The sequence below is a fragment of the Phaseolus vulgaris genome, chromosome 3 (assembly GCF_051622355.1).
Source record: "Phaseolus vulgaris cultivar YP4 chromosome 3, ASM5162235v1, whole genome shotgun sequence".
NCBI lineage: Eukaryota > Viridiplantae > Streptophyta > Magnoliopsida > Fabales > Fabaceae > Phaseolus > Phaseolus vulgaris.
Window position 1 is genome coordinate 43,435,422 of NC_143500.1, and position 22,651 is coordinate 43,458,072.

At 30.1% G+C, this 22,651-nt stretch overlaps 1 protein-coding gene across 7 annotated transcripts; it reads left to right on the forward strand.

The window, feature by feature from the left end:
* Positions 1–12,833: 12,833 nt before the first annotated feature.
* LOC137807826 (uncharacterized) lies at positions 12,834–17,238 on the forward strand. Of its 7 annotated transcripts, XR_016519155.1 has the most exons (6): positions 12,932–13,163; positions 13,261–13,327; positions 13,428–14,306; positions 15,453–15,522; positions 15,623–15,707; positions 16,268–16,470. XR_016519155.1 is itself a non-coding variant. In XM_090299536.1 (5 exons), the coding sequence occupies exons 1-3, from the start codon at positions 13,089–13,091 to the stop codon at positions 14,297–14,299; spliced, it is 1,014 nt and encodes a 337-aa protein (XP_090155662.1). In that variant the 5' UTR covers positions 12,932–13,088; the 3' UTR covers positions 14,300–14,306; positions 15,453–15,479; positions 15,567–15,680. The 7 variants fall into 7 exon arrangements, 3 of the variants coding, with proteins under 3 accessions (XP_068464743.2, XP_090155662.1, XP_090155663.1); XR_016519153.1 differs by having other exon boundaries at positions 15,453–15,707; XR_016519156.1 differs by lacking the exon at positions 15,623–15,707.
* The last annotated feature ends 5,413 nt before the right edge of the window (positions 17,239–22,651 follow it).

Here is a 22,651-nt window from a genome sequence, read left to right on the forward strand (position 1 = left end):
TGTGAACTTTTTGGTACGAGTGTTTACTCAGAGTTTAAAACACTCTATATTATCATCTAACAACTTTTTTTCTAAAAATTTATGAAATTACCTTATTTTAATTTAAAAAAATTATAAATTTGCCGTATTTTAATTTAAAGATTCTTATTTTGAACTTCAATTTAAAAATAACTTTAAACATGTAAACAAAATGAGCCAAAACAATTCAATGTATCTTGGAAGTAAAATTTCATCGTGTTTAGATAATGTTTGTGCTCCTCAACGCTACTTTTGTAAACCACGAATCTTATTCAATAAAAGATTATCATGTTTGATTGATATTTCTCATAATTATATTTGTTCTTTAAAAATACACATAATTAAAACTAAAGTAATTTTTTTCATGTGAAATATTTATGTTTAGTTATTTTTTTATAAATATTTTAAATATATTATTCACATTAACTCGATTTAACCAAAAATACTTCTATTTGATTGAACTATTGAAAAGTAAGTCTACAAACTCTATTAAATTAAAAAGTAGCAGGTTGTTATTTACCTTTTGGGTAGCGAAAGGGGCTACACTATTAAGATCTGGCTGCTTCTTCCTGCACCTCCATACCTTCTTGTGTCACCCCATAAATTTTTCGTATTTCAAAAATACCCTTTTCAATATTCTGGATTACATAATCTGGAAGTTTTTTTTCTAGATTCAGAATTAGCTTATGGATTATGTAATCCGGAAGTCTTTTATGATTAGCTTCCGGATTACATAATCCGGAAGTCTTTTCTAAATATGAAATTGACTTCCGGATTATGTAATCCAGAATATATCCGGATTACATAATCCATAGGCTTATTATTTCAAATCCAAGGGGGTGAAAAAAAAAGGATAAAATGGTATTTTCATATTTAGTATGGGGTGTCACAATAAGAATAAGGTATGGAGATGTAGGAAGAAAGAGTCTTAAGATCTCCCCACTAAAAAACTATTATTTTTAATGGAAATGCCTCGGATATCCCATAACACAATAAAAATATATATCCACTGCGCATGTTCTTGTTCATATATATTTGCATTTTGATTATTCTAAAATGAATTAAATTTAATTTTGTGTTATTTTTTGAAAATATTAACAAGTTCCTTCATATTATTTTTTTTCTCAGAAAAATCAATGCTACAAAAAATTATATACAAGAGAAACAAGTTCCGAAGAACCGAATATTTTTGTCAAAAAACATAAATATGAAAAAGAGAGGTCTAAATAGTCAATTGGGGTGCTGATAGCAATACCTCAAATTGATTCCATTGGGTCATCAATCTCGTATAAATTCAGCCCAACTATGTTTCCACCAGTACCAAACTCAAGAACATTTTGTCCTGGAAATGGACACATAAAAGGTGTTAATATCTTCCTCCACTTCTTCCTGCACTTTCATAAATATTTTAATTCTAAAACTACCATTCAAGGTGTAGTTTTTTTATTTATTTTCAAATTATAAAATCCATAGACCTTTCGAACTCTGTAATTTAGAATACAATTTTATATTATGAATTCTAGAACTTAGAAATATAAAATTATATTCAAAATTCTTGGAAGGTGGTTTCAAATTTAGAAGAAGAGGATGAGGGGTGTCAATGAAGAAGATGAAGAAAATGGCAAAGTTGTCATTTCATATCTTTTATAGAGGTGCAAGAAGAAAGCATGGAGGTGCAGGAAGAAATCGGCTAAAAGGTTTAGTTAGCAACTTTGTTGTTTGGGTTGATGATGGGCCATGAGTTTGGATTTACTTTTTCCACAATGTTTAGAGAATAAAAACATAAAAAAAATATTTATAATTGTGTTTTTCACATAAATGTTGTGTAAAGTGTGCTAATTAAGTACCCTATTCTTTCCATTCAATGGTATTCCAATTTTGGTCCAACCAGTTGCATGTTCAAAAGTCAAAACTATGGTATTATTGTGATACATATTACAAGAGTACTCTACCTTGCCTGTTAATAACTTCATCTCTGTTGAAAACATATAAACAAGGTAGCAGAGCATTACGGATATGTTTGGAACTTCTTCTTTTTTAATTAGTTTTACGAAAAGATAATATAAAAAAATAAAATATCTTTAAGTTAAAATTAATTAATGTACAAATTAATTTATGTAAAAGAATTATTTCATATCTTTTATAATTGTCGATAGAAAATTTTACTCAAACAAACCCTTACCCTAGATGCGTGTGGTTGAGTCAGGTTGACTCTTGAAGTACGATTATAATTACTCCTCTCGTACGTAAGTCTTTTGATTTCTCTCGTTTGAAATATATCTAAAAACATTTTTATCATATTTCAAATCCAAATTCGAAAAACAAAATAAGAAGATTGATAAACCTGTTCTCCTAATTTTATTTTATTTTTTTGTATTCGTGATAAACGAACTTAGGATCTTACAATAATCTAAGTTAAGTCCTGATTAAACAATTAAAAAATTTAGATCTTCAAATTAATGGATTCAAATTCATCTTGTTTTGAAATAAGGGGCGTAGATGTTTCTTATAATTTAACCATATATAAACATAAAGAGATGAATGGTTGAGAGTGGTCTTTTAAGAACCTAACAAATAATTATAAAATGGTCCCAAATTTATAACATTGGTGGCCTAACAAATTTATTATTTATGTTCTCATCTTTATTTATTTTTTTATTCAATTTTATAATACAACGTTTTTGCTGTCATTATTCCAAAATATGTAACATAAACGTGTTTTCATGATATATCCATACTTTTATTACAAAAAAAAAATAAAAAATTGTTATGTATTATTGTGTTTATGATGAAAAAATGTGTTTCCGTTATTAAAGAGCACTCCATATATAAAGAAAACGTGTTTCTACAATACATAACATAAACATGTTTTCATGATATGTGGAGAGTGGACTACTAATACAATAAAAACATATTTTCATTCTATATAAGTAGAGATAAGATAACTCTTTTACTTTCATATATTTTTAGTGATTATGGTTGTATTTTATATTGTAATTTTTATTTATAAATTGTTGAACATCTTTATGACATTTCATAGTATATAATTGGGTGCAAACATCACTTTATAAGTTGATTTTATAAGGTTGAGTTAAAGTTAAGTTCATTTTCTAATATGCTATCAGAGTCATGACAAATTCTCCCTGCACCTCTATATATTCTTTTAATTTCAACAATACCCTTTTGAGTATGGTGAAAAGTGTGATGTTTTCTTTTTCACTTTTAAGTGGTGGTGGTTTCTTGTGGTGGCTGGTGGTGAACGTTGGTGGTTGAAGTAAGTTTTGTGAAGTTTTTACTAGTAGTAAATTTTTCGTTCGCTTATTTTTTTCATTTTTTTGGAAGTCACAAAACCCAAGAAAAAAAACAGTGAGATGCAAAAATAAAGTACAAAACATTTTATAAAATTTATCTTCGCACTAGAGAATGTCGAATACAAACGAATATTCTCGTCAACCATTTCATACACGTTCAAATGATGAAATTGCTTGCCATTGGAAAAGAATGAAAGTGATGTGGTTGGAAGGGAGGTATGGCATGCACTTGAGAGTATTTAAAAAGGTTATGTTATGCTTCATTTCTAGTTATTTACATTTTTTAAAAAGGTTTAAATCGACTTTTTACCATTAATATGAAGGTGAGGAAGAAGGTATAGAGATGGAGGGAGAATTTTTCCATAAAAGTTTATTAGGCCACCTGCTATGAGATCGCCCATAAATATATAAATATATAGTTTTGTGCACTAGTTGACAGTCTTGACGTGAAAGAGTGTGATCATAACATTTCATAATATATAAGTGAGTGCAAATCTCACCTTATGGGTCTGTTTGCATCCGAGTACTATTCACTCGGATTGAAAAGCAAATAAAATATGTGTTTGTATCTGCGTAATGGTGAGGAAAGAAAAGCAATTGGTTGCGGGAGAGCAGAAAAAACAATCTTCAATGTGCAGCGAAGAAAAGCAACGAAACCAACAAAAAATTTAAATAACATTACTAAAAAGTCAAAATTACCCTTAACTTTATATATATAAAATAACATTATATATATATATATTACAACAATAATAATAAATTATAAAAAATATAAAAATAAATTACAAGTTTAATAATAATTAAAATAAATCTATTAAATAATAATATCAATAATAATAAAAATTAATTTTAATTTTGATTTGTGAAAATATTTTTTTTAAGAAAAGGATAAATTTGTAAACTTACATTTTATACAATTTTAAAAAAATAAAAATCTTCTTACAACCATCTTATCACGCACAAACTTCAATAAACTTTTCTCACAAAAACTCTAATATACCCTAATCCAAACAACATCATCTTCTTTACACTTTTCTCTCAAATCACTCTAAATCCACTCCCTCGAATCCTCTCCCCAATCCAAACACACCCTATAAGTTGATTTTATTTAAACTTAAAGTCTATTATTTAATAATTTCATTTATTAATATACTTATATAATTCTATTTTTAAGTAATTTATATTTCCATAATGTTAAACGATCTTCTATCTTATCTGTTATAAACATTAAATTATCCTACATTATATTTCAGAAGTCCACATATATCTAACCAAAATATTAATGTACCTAACATAGGTAGTGGATGTGAGCTCCTTTTTTTTAAATAACCCTTTGGTAAAGAATGTGTCAAACTTACCAAATTAAATACCACATACTCAACAAAAGGAGAACATCATCAACATAAAATAAACGAGATATTGTGAAACATCTTTTTTTGCATATTTGCATGATTCTTCAAAAACCATATAAATTATTATTATAAGGGATAAATTCTCCTTTCAAATAAGAAAAATGTAAAGAAAAAATTCTTTAAACAACTTAAGAAGTTGAAGTTGGATAACCTCGTCTCCTCTCAACAAAAGATATAAATATAATAGAGAATGTGATTAATTTGGTTGTGATAAATGATAACCAAAACTTAAAAATACCCATTAGGAAATTTTATGTTCACACAATCTTATGCATTTTTCATATTAAATTTATAGAAAACGTTCCTTTTTACTCTTTCATTACATTAAAACGTGATTAAATAATAGTTAAAAATGTTACCTTAAAGTTAAAAGACGTGATCTACACTTTATACAAAAATTTCACAACCAATTTGACGTAATTTTTTTTTAGGTTACAACTTTTAAAAACTACTCCTTTAAAATATTATAATAAGTCACTTTTTTCTTGTTATGCATTTAGATCATATTTCTTTAAATAATACCATTCTTTATACAATCTTTAAATATTAATATAGTATATTTAATTATTTTCAAAACATACATGTGTGCAATTAATTGATTATCTATTATAAACTAGTTCACTTTTGTAATACACATTTAATCAATTAATTGATAGAATAATAGATTAAGTTCATATTCTGTTTCTATATACAGCGAATGAAAAAATAATAGATTTCTTAATCATAATTGATTAAGTTTTATCAAATTGTTTTTTTTTATAAATTGTATTCTATGTTTTATTTATGAACAACAATTACTTTTTTTACCGGTTGGTACCAAATAAGTTATATTATTTGATCTCGATGACCAACTGACCGTGTTAGAATACATTTAAAGCAGTTATAATAAATAGTAGTTAATGCAGTTGTAGAGACTCCCTGAAAAATCAGGGACACATCCTACTAAATTTGGGTAACGTTTTGGGAAATCAGGAAACCTCCCCAAAAATAAGTTAACACTAATATTTGATAGATTCAGTCCATCATAACAAATGGTCCATGACCAAATACTATAAATAAAGTCTCTTCAAAGGAGTAAGATATGTTTTTATCAAATATATCATATACTTTTATGTAAAATACTTACTTGATCATCAGATAACCTTTTGCAAGTTAACTCTCAACCGGACACGAAGGAGCAAGTACGAGAAAGACGAAGGAGGAGCGACCAAGGGATCAAAGACCATTGTTACTGCCAGTTTCAGTTCTAGGGACTATCTAGGCTCCTTTTAGTCTATACAAGTACAATTGACACCCACTGTGAGGTCGAAATAGTATTAAAGAGCAACAAATAATATCAAAAAGGCAAATACGAATCCTTCGAGAATAAAATGATAAAATAAACCAATCAGAACACACTATTATTTTGGAGGAGGAACCTAAAGGACATTCCTTTACTAGTCAAATCATGGAAGCACAACTTCCTTATAATTGGAAAGGTTTGAACATTGTCTGATATGATTTTCGAATATAAACCCAATGTGAGGTAATCGGGAAAATGATTGTTATCATTTAAATTTGTTGTGATATTATTCTAAAGATAAAAAGTATATGATTGTTGTTATTTAAATATTTTGTGATATTATTCTAAACATAAAATATAGGTTCGTTATTATTTAAATATGTTATGATATTATTCTGAACATAAAAGATATGTTTGTTATTATTTAAATTTGTTATCATATTATTCTGAAGATAACATATATGTTTGTTATTATTTAAATCTGTTATCATATTATTATTAAGATAACATATATGATTGTTATTATTGAAATCTCTTATCATATTATTTTGAAGATAATAGATACAATTGTTAATATTTAAATATATTGTGATATTATTCTCTTGAGAAAAGACTAATGATAGGAGATCAACCAAAACTCTATAAATAGAAAATCATCACAAAAATAAGATAAGTATTATTCTATGCAATACACAATGCACTGATATATTTTATGCTCTTACCCATGATCGTTGGAGTATTGTCAACAAGTAAAGCCCCTCATCTCACTATGACTTCCACATATATAAGCATCCCTTGCCGAACGAACGCGGCACTACGTGTGACTCTTAGGCCAAGACAACTTGCTTAACAATTTGCAATCCTTTCTGAACTAACTCTTTGACCAAAGTAGCTTGCTTAACAATTAGCAGCCCTTTCCAAACAACTCTTCGGCCAACGCAGCTTGCTTAACAATTAACATCCCTTCCCGAACGAATGCGTAATGTGTCGATACGGTTAAGGAAGTTTTGCCTTAAAACAACAATCCCTACTGATATCCTCAATTTATACCCGTCGGCTCGACCTCTCTGAAGCTCGACACAACTTATTTAAATCAGATTGATCTAATGCTTAACATTCAAAATTGTCAAGCAATTCAAAAGCCTGAACGACGTCCAAAGGATCTTAATCTTAACAATCGTTATTGTTTAAAACTATACAAGTGTCAATAGAGGCATTCAAACAACTACTGAAAAGATCAAAAGCAATAAATTCGTTAGGTCAGCAATCAAAAACAAGAAGTCACTTCATACCTCGAAGCACCCAACCGTCACATTTAGACTCTTCTGAAATAAAGGTTCCTCGAGTCTGGGGGCAAGTGTATCGGTCGGTACCGGACAAGTCATGTCACTCGGCCTCGATGACCGACCGAGTTAGAATACATTTAAAGTTATTATAATAAATAGCAATTAAGGCAATAGAGATTCCCTAAGAATCAGGGGTACATCCCACCAAATTTTGGTAATGTCCCAGAAATTATGGAACCTCCCCAAAAATAAGTTAACATTGATATTTGATAGATCTGACCCATCATAACAGAGGGTCCATGACTAAATACTATAAACAAATTCTCTACAAAGGAGTAAGATTCGCTTTTATCTAATACATCATATACTATTATACATAGTACTTACTTTCGTTGGAAAACCTTTTGTAGGTTAACATCGAACCAAACACAAAGGAGCGAGTATGAGAAAGATGAAGGAGGAGCGACCAAGGGATAAAGACAATTGTTACTCCCAACAGTTCCAGGTACTATCTAGGCCATTATTTCTATCTAGGCCCCTTTTAGTCTATACAAGTACACTTTTGATATTACTAATTACATTTTTTTTAAAAACTCTAAGTTGAAAATCATTCTAATTACATATCTTTGATAATATCTTTAATCAAGGCCTTTTGGTGAAGTTATTCTCTTTACTCCTAATTTAAATATTTGGATATTTGTTAGTGTAGGTGATGTCATTCTAAACTTTTGTGAATACTTTGTTACATCTTGTGAGGTGAATTTTCGCACTAAGTTTATGCATCATAGGTTGTATCTCTTGAGAATTGTTATAGGGATATATCTTCACTATTAACAAAACTAAATAAACAAATGTTTGACAACTAAATTAAAATTATTAAGTGTGTAATAGATAGTAGGCTTAAAGAAGAAGGATGTTAGAGAAAAAGAACATTAACATATCCTAGGTAAATTTAAAACTTGTATGTATAAGGGGGTGTAACAACTTTAAGGAAAACAGGACAAAAAGAAAGTGAAACTAACCAGCTAAGACATGTCAAGAGAAAGAAAAGTTAACAATTTTATTTTCAAATGAAATATTTTAATAAACACAAAGAAATAATGAGTTGACGAGTTTGCTTAAAATTATAAAATCGTAAAAATAATAACTTTGTAATCTTTATTAAAACTCTATTTTTCTTTTATTAACCTGACAAACCCAAATAAAATTCATATCAAACTCATAATATAGCAAAACTGAAACATTATTGAAAGCAAAACAATTTGATGCAATCTTTTTAACCATTATTTTTTAAAATTACATTGTCCTTGAACTTGTATTTTGTTTCCATCATTGACTCTAATAGGAATGTATGCTTCCATTGTTTGTTTTTATTATATCTTACCATTGTTATCACACCTTCAATATGATACATGATTATTTTACCTATGTCACTTCACTCTCACGAGGTATAAGCCTTACTATTATATGATACACATATCACCATATTATTTCTTAGGGTAATTTAAAAATCGCTAAAGGGTTAAATTTGTTTAATTTAGATTATTAAAGACATTATTTCAAAATGTGTTCTCAAACTTTTCACATAATAAGATGTAAGAACATGTACCACATAATAAGATTTTATAGGAATTTCCTTTGAGAACTCCATGTCTCATCTTTATCTTCTACAAAGTATAAGATTAAATGTACTATCCAAATACTCTAATAATTGAAATTGAGTTTATAAAGTTCAAAAAATAAAAGTGATAAACATTAAAATTAAATTAAAAAATTTCATATAATAAAGTGGTATGTGTGGCAAACTCATTGGAGTAACAAGTTGTACCAACCTTCTTAAATTATGCTTAATAAACACTAAATATGGCATGCTTTTGGCATAAGTCATGCGAGTCAAGTACAAAAAGTTGTACCCTAATTATAAGTCACAGTCCTGCAACTTCAACACACAAATGTTCCAAAATGACACAAAATCCTTTAACACAGAAAATTAAGAACAAAAAAAGCAACAAACTATCAAGCAAGATGGCTAAAAGCATATAGCGAGCATCACTTGGATGCTTGAAGAGGAGGTGTTGGGTCTAGGATTTACGAATGAGAAATTATAAATTGGAGAATGATTTATTTTGAAACCTTAGTCACTAATTTAAAGAAAGTGGAGACTTAAAAAATGAAGGGAGAAAATAAATCAAATTTTATGTCAAATGTTGAAGGTAATGAGTGAGTCTCTTTCGGATAAACTATAATCATTTTATTAGTTTAGTCTCCCTTTTCATTACAACTTATTTGAATTCTAAATACAACTTTTGAAAATTATTGCATAAAGCATTAACCACTTATGAGTTGTGCTCTTAAGGTGACTACTATTTTTTTATTCATTGCCTCTTATGTTGTGGTAATAGTTGCCGACAAAAATCAAGGTAAGGCAAAAAAATATATAATGTGAATTATGCTTTTCAAATTATGTTTAGACAATTATTATATATTCGTAGACAATTTAAGTGTTTCCTAAAGCCAACAAGAGTGTATTTTTTATTTTATTTAAGCATCTCGTGAATAAACCTTGGAGAATAATTGCATAACACTCATAATATATCTCTTGGGCTAGAAATTTCTTTGACGAATTTCGGTGAAATTTATCAAGAGAGACTAAATTTTATTAATTAGTTTTGCATATAGTCTTACAAAAGTTGATAGATATTAACTCCTTAAAATTACTAGAAACAACTATTCCAGGGGTGAGAGAAATAAAGTTTCATAAAGTTGGATTAAAAAATCATTAATTTCAATTGATAAACCAATATTTGCAAAAAAAATTACCATAAAAAGAATTAGATCCACAGACCTTGTAGAGAGATGCATAGGTTATAGGCATTTGGAGACTTCATACTTGTTGACATGTTTTACAAAGAAAAGGATGCCACCTTTCACCCAATGAGGAACCATTTAGATGGAACGAATAGAATGTGTCTACCTAAAGGATTGTAGGACACTACAAATGTTGAGTTCTTGTATTACGTATGGGGGGAATTAATTCATTCAAGGATAACAATTGACTCTTGGATACCATTCAACCTTCAATTTTCATTTTCATTTTCTTGTAAAAGTTGTCATGAATAATTCAAACTTTTTCAAATCTAAAAGTTGGGATCCTCAAGTACAAGAAAGAATCCTACATCATAAAAATAACATATTATGATTCAAGTAGAGATGACAAAGCACCTCCAAATTATTGTTATCCACCTCAACAATATTCATTGTTGTCTTCATTTGGAGTCAAGAAAAAGAATAATGATTATTTTACGTAGGTAGAGGAAATATTTTTGTTCATCGATCTAGCTTAATTAGTTAGATCGCACCAAGTATTATTAGTAGTTGAAGTATGCCAGTTAGTTTTTTTTTTCTCTCTCTCCCTTCAACTTAGGAATGTCTAACATTTGTTCTTAACCATTCTTTGTTTTTTTTACGATAAGTTCATATCCCAGTTAGTTTATTTCTCTCTCCCCCCCCCCCCCCCCCACCCCCCTCTTCAACTTATGAATGTTTAACATTTGTTCTTAACCATTCTTTGTTTTTTTTACGATAATGAGAACTCGCATATCATAATTAACTTTTCATTATTGATTATAATAAACATATAGTCCATCTCATTACTAATAATGGAAACAATACATTTAATATTAAGTTAGACAGAAAAATATGATTAAATTTATCTCTCTCTCCCTTCAACTTGAGAATGTCTAACATTTGTCATTAATCATTGTTTGTTTTTTTACAATAAGTTCATATTCTGAGAACTCGCATAACATAATTGAGTTTTCATTATTGATTATTATAAACATATAGTCTATCTCAATACTAGTAATGGAAACAATACATTTTATATTAAGTTAGACAAAAACATATGATTTAATTTATTATATATGATATGTTTACTTACACGATTCTATTTAAACTAACAAATTACATGGATAACTCCCCTTTAACTTTACTTTCATTGATGTGTTTAAGAGTCTCATGATTTTGCTCCCTATATCATTGAGTTATTAATATCTTATATGATAGACACACAATTAACTATTCAATATGATTATTTTAGCACAATATTTTTTTTTATAGAAATGATTTAAATTTGTATATCCATAAGAAGATGACATGTGTAACAATTTATGACAAGATGAACATAAATCTAGAATATTATATGAGGAGAAAATTCTGATACTTAACTTTATACATAAATTTATCCAGCCAAATATTTTTTTCAAAATATTATAATTTTTTTTTACAAAAATTAATATAAACTTTTTATATTCGAATTTCAAATATTTTCCTTAACATTTATAGGTCTTGAATAACAACAAAATAATTTAAATTTTACCTAATAATACCTTTATCTTCTCCCCTTCCAAATTTAATTCAATCATAAAAATCATTATCAACATCCACAATCTTAAATTCTCTTAACCATCTTCATAATTTTTTAAGCCTATTATTCATAATATTAAAACTAATAAATGTCTCCATAGCTTTATGACCGGTATCCTTCCATATACCATGTATATCTTAAAACCTCTTTCATCCAACATGATTTTGTGTTTTTTCATATTCAATATATAATAACTTTTAAACTAACATATCTTGTTTCTTATAGTATTAAAATATTATTTATTCCCTAATATCTTTATCACACAGAAATCATTGAGATTGTATTAAATATGAAGGCGTCATATTAATTTTCTATTTTTAAACATCTGTTACACTTAATATGAAATATGAAATTTTTATTTTCTTCATTCTCTTTATTAATATATATATATATATATTAATATATTGTACTCTTAATAATTTTTTTGTTATACTTTAAATTCGTCTTTAATTCGTGATATTGGTACATTTCTTTGTCTTTCTATAGTTTTAGTTTCCAAATTTTAGAAAATCCACAAAAATGGTGTAATTATCACATTTGCATATTTTTTTAACAAATTTTAAATCCTAAACTCATTAGATTAAAATAAAATTAAAAACAATTCAAATAATTAAAATAGAGAGAATAAACATGTGCACAAAAATTAATTAAATCATATTTACGATTTTTCTATAATATAAATAGTAAAATCAAGAAATATAATAATGACACCAATGTCATAACTTAAATAGAGAATTGAAATTATAATTAAATTTATTTTTCTATTTAGAGGTGTATTTAACGATAAAAGATATTTTTTCTTAATTATTTAATAGATACTTTTTATCCTTATTTGTAAATTGATTTAATATTTTTTATAAACATGATTTATATTATAATTAAATTATTTATTACAAAGATAAATTAAATTTATAATATATATATATATTCCAAGAAACAATCAAGTGGGAATTATTGTTGCACTTATTTAAAGAGTTTATTTCAATGATAATAAATATAGGGTAAGTATATGCTTACGTAGCAACTATATCAACGACGTCGTGTTGCATCGCACATACTGATTTTTACATATATAACCTTGTCTGTCTTAATCTCCACGAGAATTGTCACTCTGAGTTGCAAGAATTTAATAAATGACAAGGGATAGTTAGGTAATTGAACAAGCTATAAAGATTCAAACCTGGACCTCTTCTGTTGCAAAAAAAGGCAAGAGGATCAGAGGAGTTACCGTGATCCATTGTTGTTCTCTATCTAAGTTTTTATTTCTCTCTCTAGAATTTTCTATCTGCTCGTTCTCCCTCACAAATTAGGGTTTTTGCGAATCTCTTGTTTGTCTGTAATCGAATCGAAGCCATGGTTTCCGATTCAATCTCTGCCGTGCCGATTCCCTCCGCCGCAAACACTAAGAACCCCGGGAAGAAGAAGAGGGTTCGATTTATTTTCGTTTTTTAATTTTCTAATGATACATGCATTAGATTTTTCATTCTCATCAATCTCATCGATTACAATTGCCTGTGTGTTCCAGACTAACAGGTCTGCGAAATTGAAGCAATATAAAATCGATGCGCGCCGCGAACAGTGGCTATCGCAAGGTACGTTACGAGCGCACGTGCGCACTTTTGTCTCCATTGATTCATTCACATCACACCTTGATTCTGGTATGTATTGTCGATTTGCATCCGAGAGTTTCAGGTGCGGTGAAGAGTAAGGGATGCAAGGACGGTGTGGAAGATGACATCGTTCGCGCGCCGCCGCCGGCTGTAAATCACGGCAAGCTCTCGTTGGAGCCTCTTAACACGAGGCGCGAAGGCGAAGAGGACGATGGATTGGTCCATCATGACAGCGATTCGGAGTCTCCTACCAACTGTCCCGCCGGCGTGTTGTGCGGCAACGATTCGGGGACGAATTTCACCGGCAGCAGTAGCGGCGGGAGCAGCAGCAGCAGCAGTTCAAGCAGCGGCGGGTGCTGTTCTGGGAACATTACCGAGGAGGAGGAAGAAGAAGAAGAAGGTGAGGACGATGATGATGGTTGCTTGGATGATTGGGAGGCCATGGCAGATGCTTTAGCCGCCGATGACAAGCACGAAAACCCTTGTTCTGATTCACCCCCTGTGGTTTTGCCTCGTGAAGGGTCCAATTTAGGGTCTCCGAATTCAAAACCCGAGAGTAGTAGATTGGTCCCTTGGGGCTCTGGTAGTAACCGAGCGTGGAGGGCAGATGACGCCTTTCGCCCTCAGAGTTTGCCCAATTTGTCTAAGCAGCACAGTATGCCGAACCCTGATCGGCGCTGCGTAGGAGGGGTCCCCTGGGGTCGTGTCTCCACGCCGTCCCCGTGTCCTATTTGCTGTGAGGATCTGGATTTGACGGACACGAATTTCTTGCCATGTTTCTGTGGGTTTCGGCTTTGCCTCTTTTGCCACAAGAGGATTCTGGAGGAGGATGGGCGTTGTCCCGGGTGTAGGAAGCCTTATGAATGTGAACCTGTTGAGACAGAGGCGAGTGTGCATGGAGGCAGCCTCACTCTTCGGTTGGCACGTTCCTGCAGCATGATCGAGAGATCTTGAGCCCGCGGTCTGTCCTTTTCTGTTTTTTTTTTTATCATCGTCTGTATTTTAGGGGATATCTAATTTTCATAGATCTAGCTGGCCTAGTGTTATGAGTTTTTGAGCACCTTGAAATCAAGTTGTTTCTCGTTTGATCTTATGGTGCATGTGGTAATGTAGAGTACTCATGTTGGTATGTGAATACATAAGGTGGTATAGAAATTCAATACATTTAAAATGGTTAAATCATGCGGGTTATTTCCTTTAAGCTTCTATTTATTTTATTCATGTTTTGATATAGTTTCTCTTCTCTGAAGTCTATTATTTCTATTTAGAACGTCATGTTTAATTGAAAAACTTAATTTCTGATGATGTAAACTTTTTTGGTGGTGTTGGAATGTGTAATGTTTATTTTCTATCTTTCTTTCTCTCTCTTACGTAATTGCATTTGTATTTATTGCACTCTGAGATACTTATGATGCTGTCATGTGTCATGACCTCTCTCCCTTAAGATATTTGTTGCTATGTATTAATGAATTGAAGGTATATGTTAATAATGATCATTAGCCAAGTCATACTCTATATTGTTTTCGTATAGTTTTTATCATCTGAGTGATCTTTTGATTTATGAGTGGGAAGGGAGGAGCGAGGACGAAATCGGAGGAGGGGGGAAGCATGGGAAAATAAAATCCACCCAAATATTGGAGGGCATTTGAAGGGGATATGTTCTTCTCATTTTCCTTTCCTCCACTCCCCACCAACCAATATTAATATTACCTTGTCTCTGCTTATAGGTCACTACAGTTTTTCAAAAGCAAATTTGTAATCATTTTACTGGCTTGTGAATTTCTGTCCACGAAAGATGGTACAAAAATACTTTTAGTTTATGTTGTATGCTACTTTGTGTCTAGCCTTTCACTACATTTAACAAATCTTTTATGCAAAATTAGAATTTGTTTAATATGGCTGCAACATTTTGTTGCTGGACCATCTTGCACAAATAAGATACATGCCATTATTATAGCTTGGTCCTTCTTTTTCCTACAACCAATTCTCTCCTCACATGAAAGGGATCTTGGACATCCAGTTTTGATGTGAGTTAAAATTGTAAATACAGCTTTTTTCATGACATTTGAACATTTTTTTGTATTGTTTCCCATTGATTCTCTTTTAGGAACCCAACAATATACTGGTGTTAAGTGTAAGTACGAAGACAGGTCAATAGTGTTTTCCAGTTTTTCAAGGTATGGGAATATCCTTATGGCATTGTTATGCATTAATCTTATAGGTTTGATTCAGTTTCGTCAAAGAATGATTTCTCCTTCCTGCTTCCTTGGGGTTCAGATAAGTGGTATATGACTGGTTTACCATTGATTCCAATCAACTACCATCCGAACATCAACTTGACTCCTTGTATTCTTTCAAATTGGTACTTAATTTAAATTTTGTTTTTACTAATAATTTGTGCAAAACAACCATTTACTGTGTATACAACAACTGCTGAGTCATTTTACATTGATATATAGTTCCTTTTATATTTTGCTCTTTCCTTCTCGTTCCACCCATGATCAAGAGACCCACAGAATAAACTAGCATAATTTTAATAGAGAAATTGGATTATATGTATAACTATGTAAATGTTTATAGAACTGGCTTGTCGAAAATTCTTTCAACATGAGTAGTTGGTTCTATAATGTGAAAAGTGAGTTAGTTTATTTAAAACAATAATTTTTTGTAAGATCAGTAGGCTACTTATATGATAATGAATGACTTTCGAGAAGATGCAGTGTAAGAAAGATTGAGATTTTAGAATGAAAATTATTTCATTTGCTTGGTATGATAATAAAGGAATGAGAAATCAGGAAATTTAATTGGCTGACAGTTGCATGTTTTTTGCTTCTCTCGTACTTGTCATAATATTCTCATTTGTGGTCGTTTTTATACTTGGTAGCTTGCTTTTCACAACCAATTTCTCTGTCTCTCCTGCAGTTACTGGTTTGGGGTTTGTTGTAGTGTAGACAATGGAACTGATCACGTGAAAGGTACTGATAAATATTTGTCGATGCCTTGTGAGCTCTGGTTATACAATTTGTACTTGTATTATGTTAAATGCTTCATTTGAGAAGGGATGGTCTTATGAGAAATATAAACCTTTTGACTCTCACCTTAGAAAAGATAAAAGGTTCTTCTTCTTTTTCTTCTTCTTATGTTATTATTATTATTATTTCTTTGATTTATGGGCTACAGATATACTCCTGTTGGTTGTTTTTTTCTGACAAATTTGATGCCAAACAGATGACACCATTGTTCGAGTATTTGAGAAATAGAACTATGATGAGACATACAAATACATAGATAATCAGGTTGCTCTGTTAGTGTTAGGTCTATCTTTTTTTTGTTTGATGACGTTCAGAAATAAGCTAAAGATTAGGAATGGAGTCCAGCTTCTATACAGGTTATTTTGTGCTGTCTAAGTTCCACTATTTTTAATATTTTTAAATATTACACAAATATTTTAAAATATTAAAATCGGTGTAACTTGGAGTTAGAACAGAAAGATAGCATAAAAAATGCATTAGAAGCCAATAGCAGCCAAATTCGAAGGAATCCCTTGGAAACTAGGATAAGAGTTTGAATGATTCTGATGATTATTTAACCAGAGTGATAAAGTAATAGCAGTTGCTGGAATGTCGCTTTGCAAACAGAAGACGTTTGGGCCATTGGGAGTGGAAACATGCACACAAAAAAAACTAACTCTTGTAAATGTAATTGAACATGCTCTGCATGTGAGTAAATTAGATTTGGGAAGTATCACTATAACTTTATGGTTGCCTGGCTGTTCTGTATTGATAAAGTTGTTGATGTGGAAGAAATGAGGAAACCTCTTATCTCAAGAAAAAATTACATGTTGTACACACTAAGAAACCAATTATAATATACCCCTTTATTGTTATTGGTATTAGTTATTGCGGTAAGTTTGCTCAGTTTTATAAAATAGGAAGGTGGGTAAGACTTGATGATGCTGTATCTCGTTTGCCGCGGCTTTGAAGCGTATGCTTTATGGCAAAACATAGGTTTTTAAACTGAAGATTGTAATGGATGGCCAACTAATATCTCGAAAGATAATTTTCTGTCCTTAGCCATGCTTTTCCTGTAATAGTGTTTCGTTTTTGTAGTTCGTAAACTCGTGGTTTGGCCCAAATATTAAATTAATTGTTTTTACACTGGCAACACATCTGTGATTTTTCAAACCAGTTGTTTGTGGATAGAATTCTGTTTACATTCCCCCTGAAAAAGTTTGAGGTGTGAAAACCATAAGCTGAACGTGCATTTAATATTAAAGGGTCTTGTGCTTTCAATTCCCTTAATCTTATTTATCTATGCATTTAACATTATCGTTTGTTTTTAATAGTTTTTTTCTGGGTCAAATGATATACTTTACCGACTTTGTGTATTTACTACCAACTGGTTGTTTATTTGGTTTGGCGCAATCGACGAGCTCGTATCTGCAATTTGTATGATGAAAATAGTTTCTCGTAACGAGTCTGTTCCTTGTTGGGCCATGTTTCTTTAGGATACGAAGCAAGTGCTGCAAACAAACTGGATTGCTTATTCGTAGTTGATTTTCTTTCTGCATTCACACATTGCGTAAAATGGAGTCTTTTAAATGGAATTTGCTCTAGTGTATTGGATTTGTAGTTTCCAACTGTTTGAGACAAAGTGACAGCATGTAGTTATGCCCTTCTCGTGAGTATTTGTCAACTTACTTTGTTCCCGTCAAGTTTCTGATGGGTGCGTCTTGCCCCTTTTGTGTATTACAGAAAGGAGAAAAGAAAGGGACTATTTAGTTATCAGAATTAAATTAGGTTTTTCGATACGTTACGTTTGACCGAGAATTGAATCTTTTGATTTTGTTAAATGAAGCTGGGTGTCTTACAGAGAAAATTAAGAATTAATCGAATTCATTTTTTCCCTTATTATTTCAATAAGTTGAGTAAATAGTTTATGCACAATGAATGTAAAAATTTGTTAAAAGGACATTTTTTTGTCAAAACGAATGGATTGTCAATTAAAGTGGACACTAGAATCTGCAAAAAGGGTCTTGTTTCTTAAACAGCGAAAAAAAAGGTGATGTATAAGCATCTTATTGGCACCTCTTGTTTCATTTTTTTTTAACATTGGAGAAAAGAAGAGAAAGGAAAATATGTATTTTTTTGACAATGAATACTTAATAATATTATTTTTTTTATTGTGATTTTTTTAAATGTTAATTAATTAATAATTAGAATAGAAAGAAAATAAATATGGGCGCAAATACGGACGTCGATGAAGATCTGGATGAGAAAAAAAATGTTATACCCATTAAATGTAAAAATCGTCAATGTTTTAAGAATTTAATCATAGTAATCCTTTTTTATGAATTAAATCATTCAAAGTCCCTTAAAGACATCTTGACATGTTAAACCTGCCTAGGAATCAATTTCTCCTTGATCTTATAATTCCAAATTTTTATGATTCTTGTGTGAAACTTTAGCTATATCTCAAATTCAACAACAAATTCTACGTTTGTTTTGTTTCAAGTTTTAAATCGATCCACTGCAATTTTAATGTAGGCCATCATGAAAACTTTAAAAAAGAAAAGGTTTACAATTTTGTCCATCGACAAAATTTAGAAAATTTCATTTCAGGTACCAATAAAAATGTCTCTATCGCATGATTGTTTAGCTTTTTGTTTATAGATTACCTTATAAGCCTGTAAGATCATATTTCTTCATTTTTACACGATTTAAGCGATGATAATCCTAACCTAGTAGTACAAATAAGAACGAAACTAAGAAAAAAGAAAAGAAGGTTGCCAAAAACATATAGTTATTTTAAGTTCACTCATTTTTAACACTTTTATCAATAATTGGAGTATTAAACAAGAACACAATTCCTCCCGCCAGAATCTGTATGTAAAGAAGTCATTTACATTTGATTTGGAGGATCCTCACAACTGGATAAAAACGAACCAAAAAGATTATTACATTTGAAATTATTTAATTCACTGGATTATTAATTAATAGGATGAATTAATGTTTTAAAACATCAGGGAATTTTGTATTAGTTTTTAATACATGAAAGACTAAGTTAAAGATAGAGTGATGCATTGAGAACCATACGTGGTTTGGAATAATTGCAAAGAAAGAAATGGCATGGTTACTTACTTACCCTGAATTGATGCGTTTATTGAGGAAGTTTATAGAAGCTTTGACCACTTCTTGGCGTCCCTGTTCATCATATGCACCAGTCTTGTGAGTTTCTTCACTGCCACAGGAAAGAAATAAGGAGAAAAAGAAAGAAAAGAAAGAAAGAAAGAAATGGGAAATGGGTCACAGTGGAGGTGGCTTTGGCAGTTGCACATCCCACATCGGTGCAAGATCTTTCTATGGCTGGCATTGAACGAGAGGCTCCCTACATCAGTTCCTCACATTGCAGATTTTGCCTTTTCACCATGCCCTTTTTGCCACGGCCACGAAACTCTCCTTCACGTGTTGCGTGATTGCCCTCGAGCCAGAACCGTGTGGGTTCATCTTGTTGCCCCCCAGCACCAACGTGCATTCTTCTCTTCCTCCCTATGGAACTGGATCTTCGCCTATCTTCAGCACCCTTGGTCCAGGGCTAACTCCCATGATGAAGATGCTGTTTTATTCACTGCCACGGTTTGGTTACTGTGGAAGGATAGAAAAAGTTGGGTGTGTGATGGACGTAGTTTTTCCTCCGAAAGAGTGGTTCAGCGTGTGGCCACTCTTGCTGATGATTATGGGCGCGTTGTTGCAGTGGAACACTCTTCTCCTACCACCGTTGTACGCTACGTTTCATGGTGTTTCTACTGGAACCAACCCCCTTCGCAGCTTCACTTGCGCTCCATCGTCTCTCCCAAGTTGTAGATTTCCATACTCATAATCTTTTTTACATACATCTTCTATATTTTTCACTATATCAAATATTCACTTCCTTTATACACACCAAAACTCTACTCATTGTAAATGCTAAATTTCTTCAGACTCATTTTAATCCACTTTTCATCCACTCTATGCCTCTATGTTGGTTATCTAATGTAATAATGCATGTGATTATTGTTATGAAATCAGAATAATATTATTATTTTGATAAATGTTTATGTGAAAATATAAACTGAGCTAGTTGAGTTTTTTTAATTTATTTTATTAGCTCGCTACAACCTACGTGTGATACGGATTTGTTAATACCCAATTTTGTCTGGTTAAATAAAATTTTGTTGAAAATATGTGTTCAATTAATGTAGAAAAAAATAGACATTTTAATAAAAATTGTAAATATATGTATATATATATATATAAAAAAATGTACAACAAGTTTTATAATTATTATTAAAAAATATACACAAAAGGGTGATTTGATTTTTTTTTAAATATCATACAACATGATACATACATATTTCACATATATCAATCACATCACATCATTAACATATCAAATATTCAACAAATTACAACTATATTATTTTTAACTAAGATCAAGAAATCATCACCCACATCTCAATGATCATGCAACATGATTTATTATATTTAATGTCTTTTAAATTACTAATGTTAAACATATCTTACTAAAAATTAACATTTGACCTATTGAAAACACTATTAATCAACTCAATTTCTTATGTTAGGATGACTACTTGATTCTTAGGTCTTAAATAAGATCTCATCCCAATTCCCTCGATCATAAGGATACAAAATTATTTTGAAAATTTTGAAAATTGAAAGTATAAATAAAATTTATTAAATAGTGTAAGTCTTATAACTCTCTTGCATTAGAGAAAAAAATTGCAAGGTCTTAAAAATATGTGGTAAAGTGGAGTTTCGGTATTGAAGATGACTTTAAATGTGTGTATAGTTACTATTTGACCCCTTATAACTTGATTGAGTCGTTTGATTTAATAGAATGGTAATGGATTTTAGTAAGAAATTTATTGGTATATCTGATTGAATTAATAAAGGTTGACAAATTATTTTTAGTCTAATTTTAAAATTGTTTTAAGGTGTATTTTTTTAAAATACAGCATTTTTTGTTATAAAAAAATTAGTTGAGAAAAAAAAAACTTAACAATAATATTAATTTATATAAAATTAAAGGAAAAATTCAATAAGTGAAATTACTTTAATAACTGAAATATTAAATTTTAGAATAAGTTACTAATTTACCAAACAATTATCACAAATTCCACCACTTTTTCCTTATCTCCTACTTGATCCTCTCTTTCAAAATCCAACAAGTTCTCAAAAATCTTTAAACATTCGTCAAACCAAATACAGATAATTCTCATTTATGATCTCAATTTAATCTCCATCAACTATAATAAATAAAGCTTTAGGAAGTCAATAATGCACCTGCTGTTGCGGCGTTGGCTAATAATAAGTTTTGTTGAGCTGACAAAAGGTTGATTCTAACAAAGATTCCACTAAAAACCGTGTACTGTCCTTAAAGTCTTTTTGGTAGGTTGTAAAATATTAATAGTATGTTTGAATGGGGAAGAGGATTTGAGAAAGAGAATTTAGAATGATCTAGGAGAAAAGTAAGATAAGATTGTTTGTATTGGGATATATTAGAATGATGAAAGTTTATTGAAATTTGTAATTAATGTGATATTGAAAAAGATTTTTTTAATTTTTAAAATTATAAGTTTACAAATTTGATAAATAATATATTTTAAAAAAAAATTATTAAAGAATTTATTATAAAAATTAAAAAATATATATTAGAATTAAAATAATTTTAAAAAAAATTAAATATTAAATTAAATAAAAATATGTATTAATAATTAAAATTAATATTAATAAAAAAATTATGAATGTTATATATATACTAAAATATATAATTTACATACATAATCATATATAATTTATTAATTTTAAAAAAAAATAGTACCAACTCATCTTTCTCTGCAAATCTTATTATGAGAAAATTTTAAAGCAAAAAGTTGCATATTTTTTCATGTTTTAACTTTTTTTTCTTTTCGTTTTTCTAACCTTCTGTGCATTCTCTATTCTTCGCTATTAAAGATTGACAATCAGGTCCTAATAGTCAAGAAAAGACCATTCAATGTCGAAAAGTTTTGCCCTACTAACAATAGGAAACAGCAAAATTACAAGGAAAACTTTTCCACGACCCCTTTTCTCAAGCAAATCTAAGTACAATAAAGAACCAGAAGGAAAATTGAGGGTGGAAGGAGAGCGATGATAAAATCTTTTAATTTATATTCAAGATTGTATCGTTTTCCTTGTGATTTTTCCTAAACTTTAAAGATTCATGCACTTTATAAAGTTAAAGAAACCATGATAAGTGAACAACGAA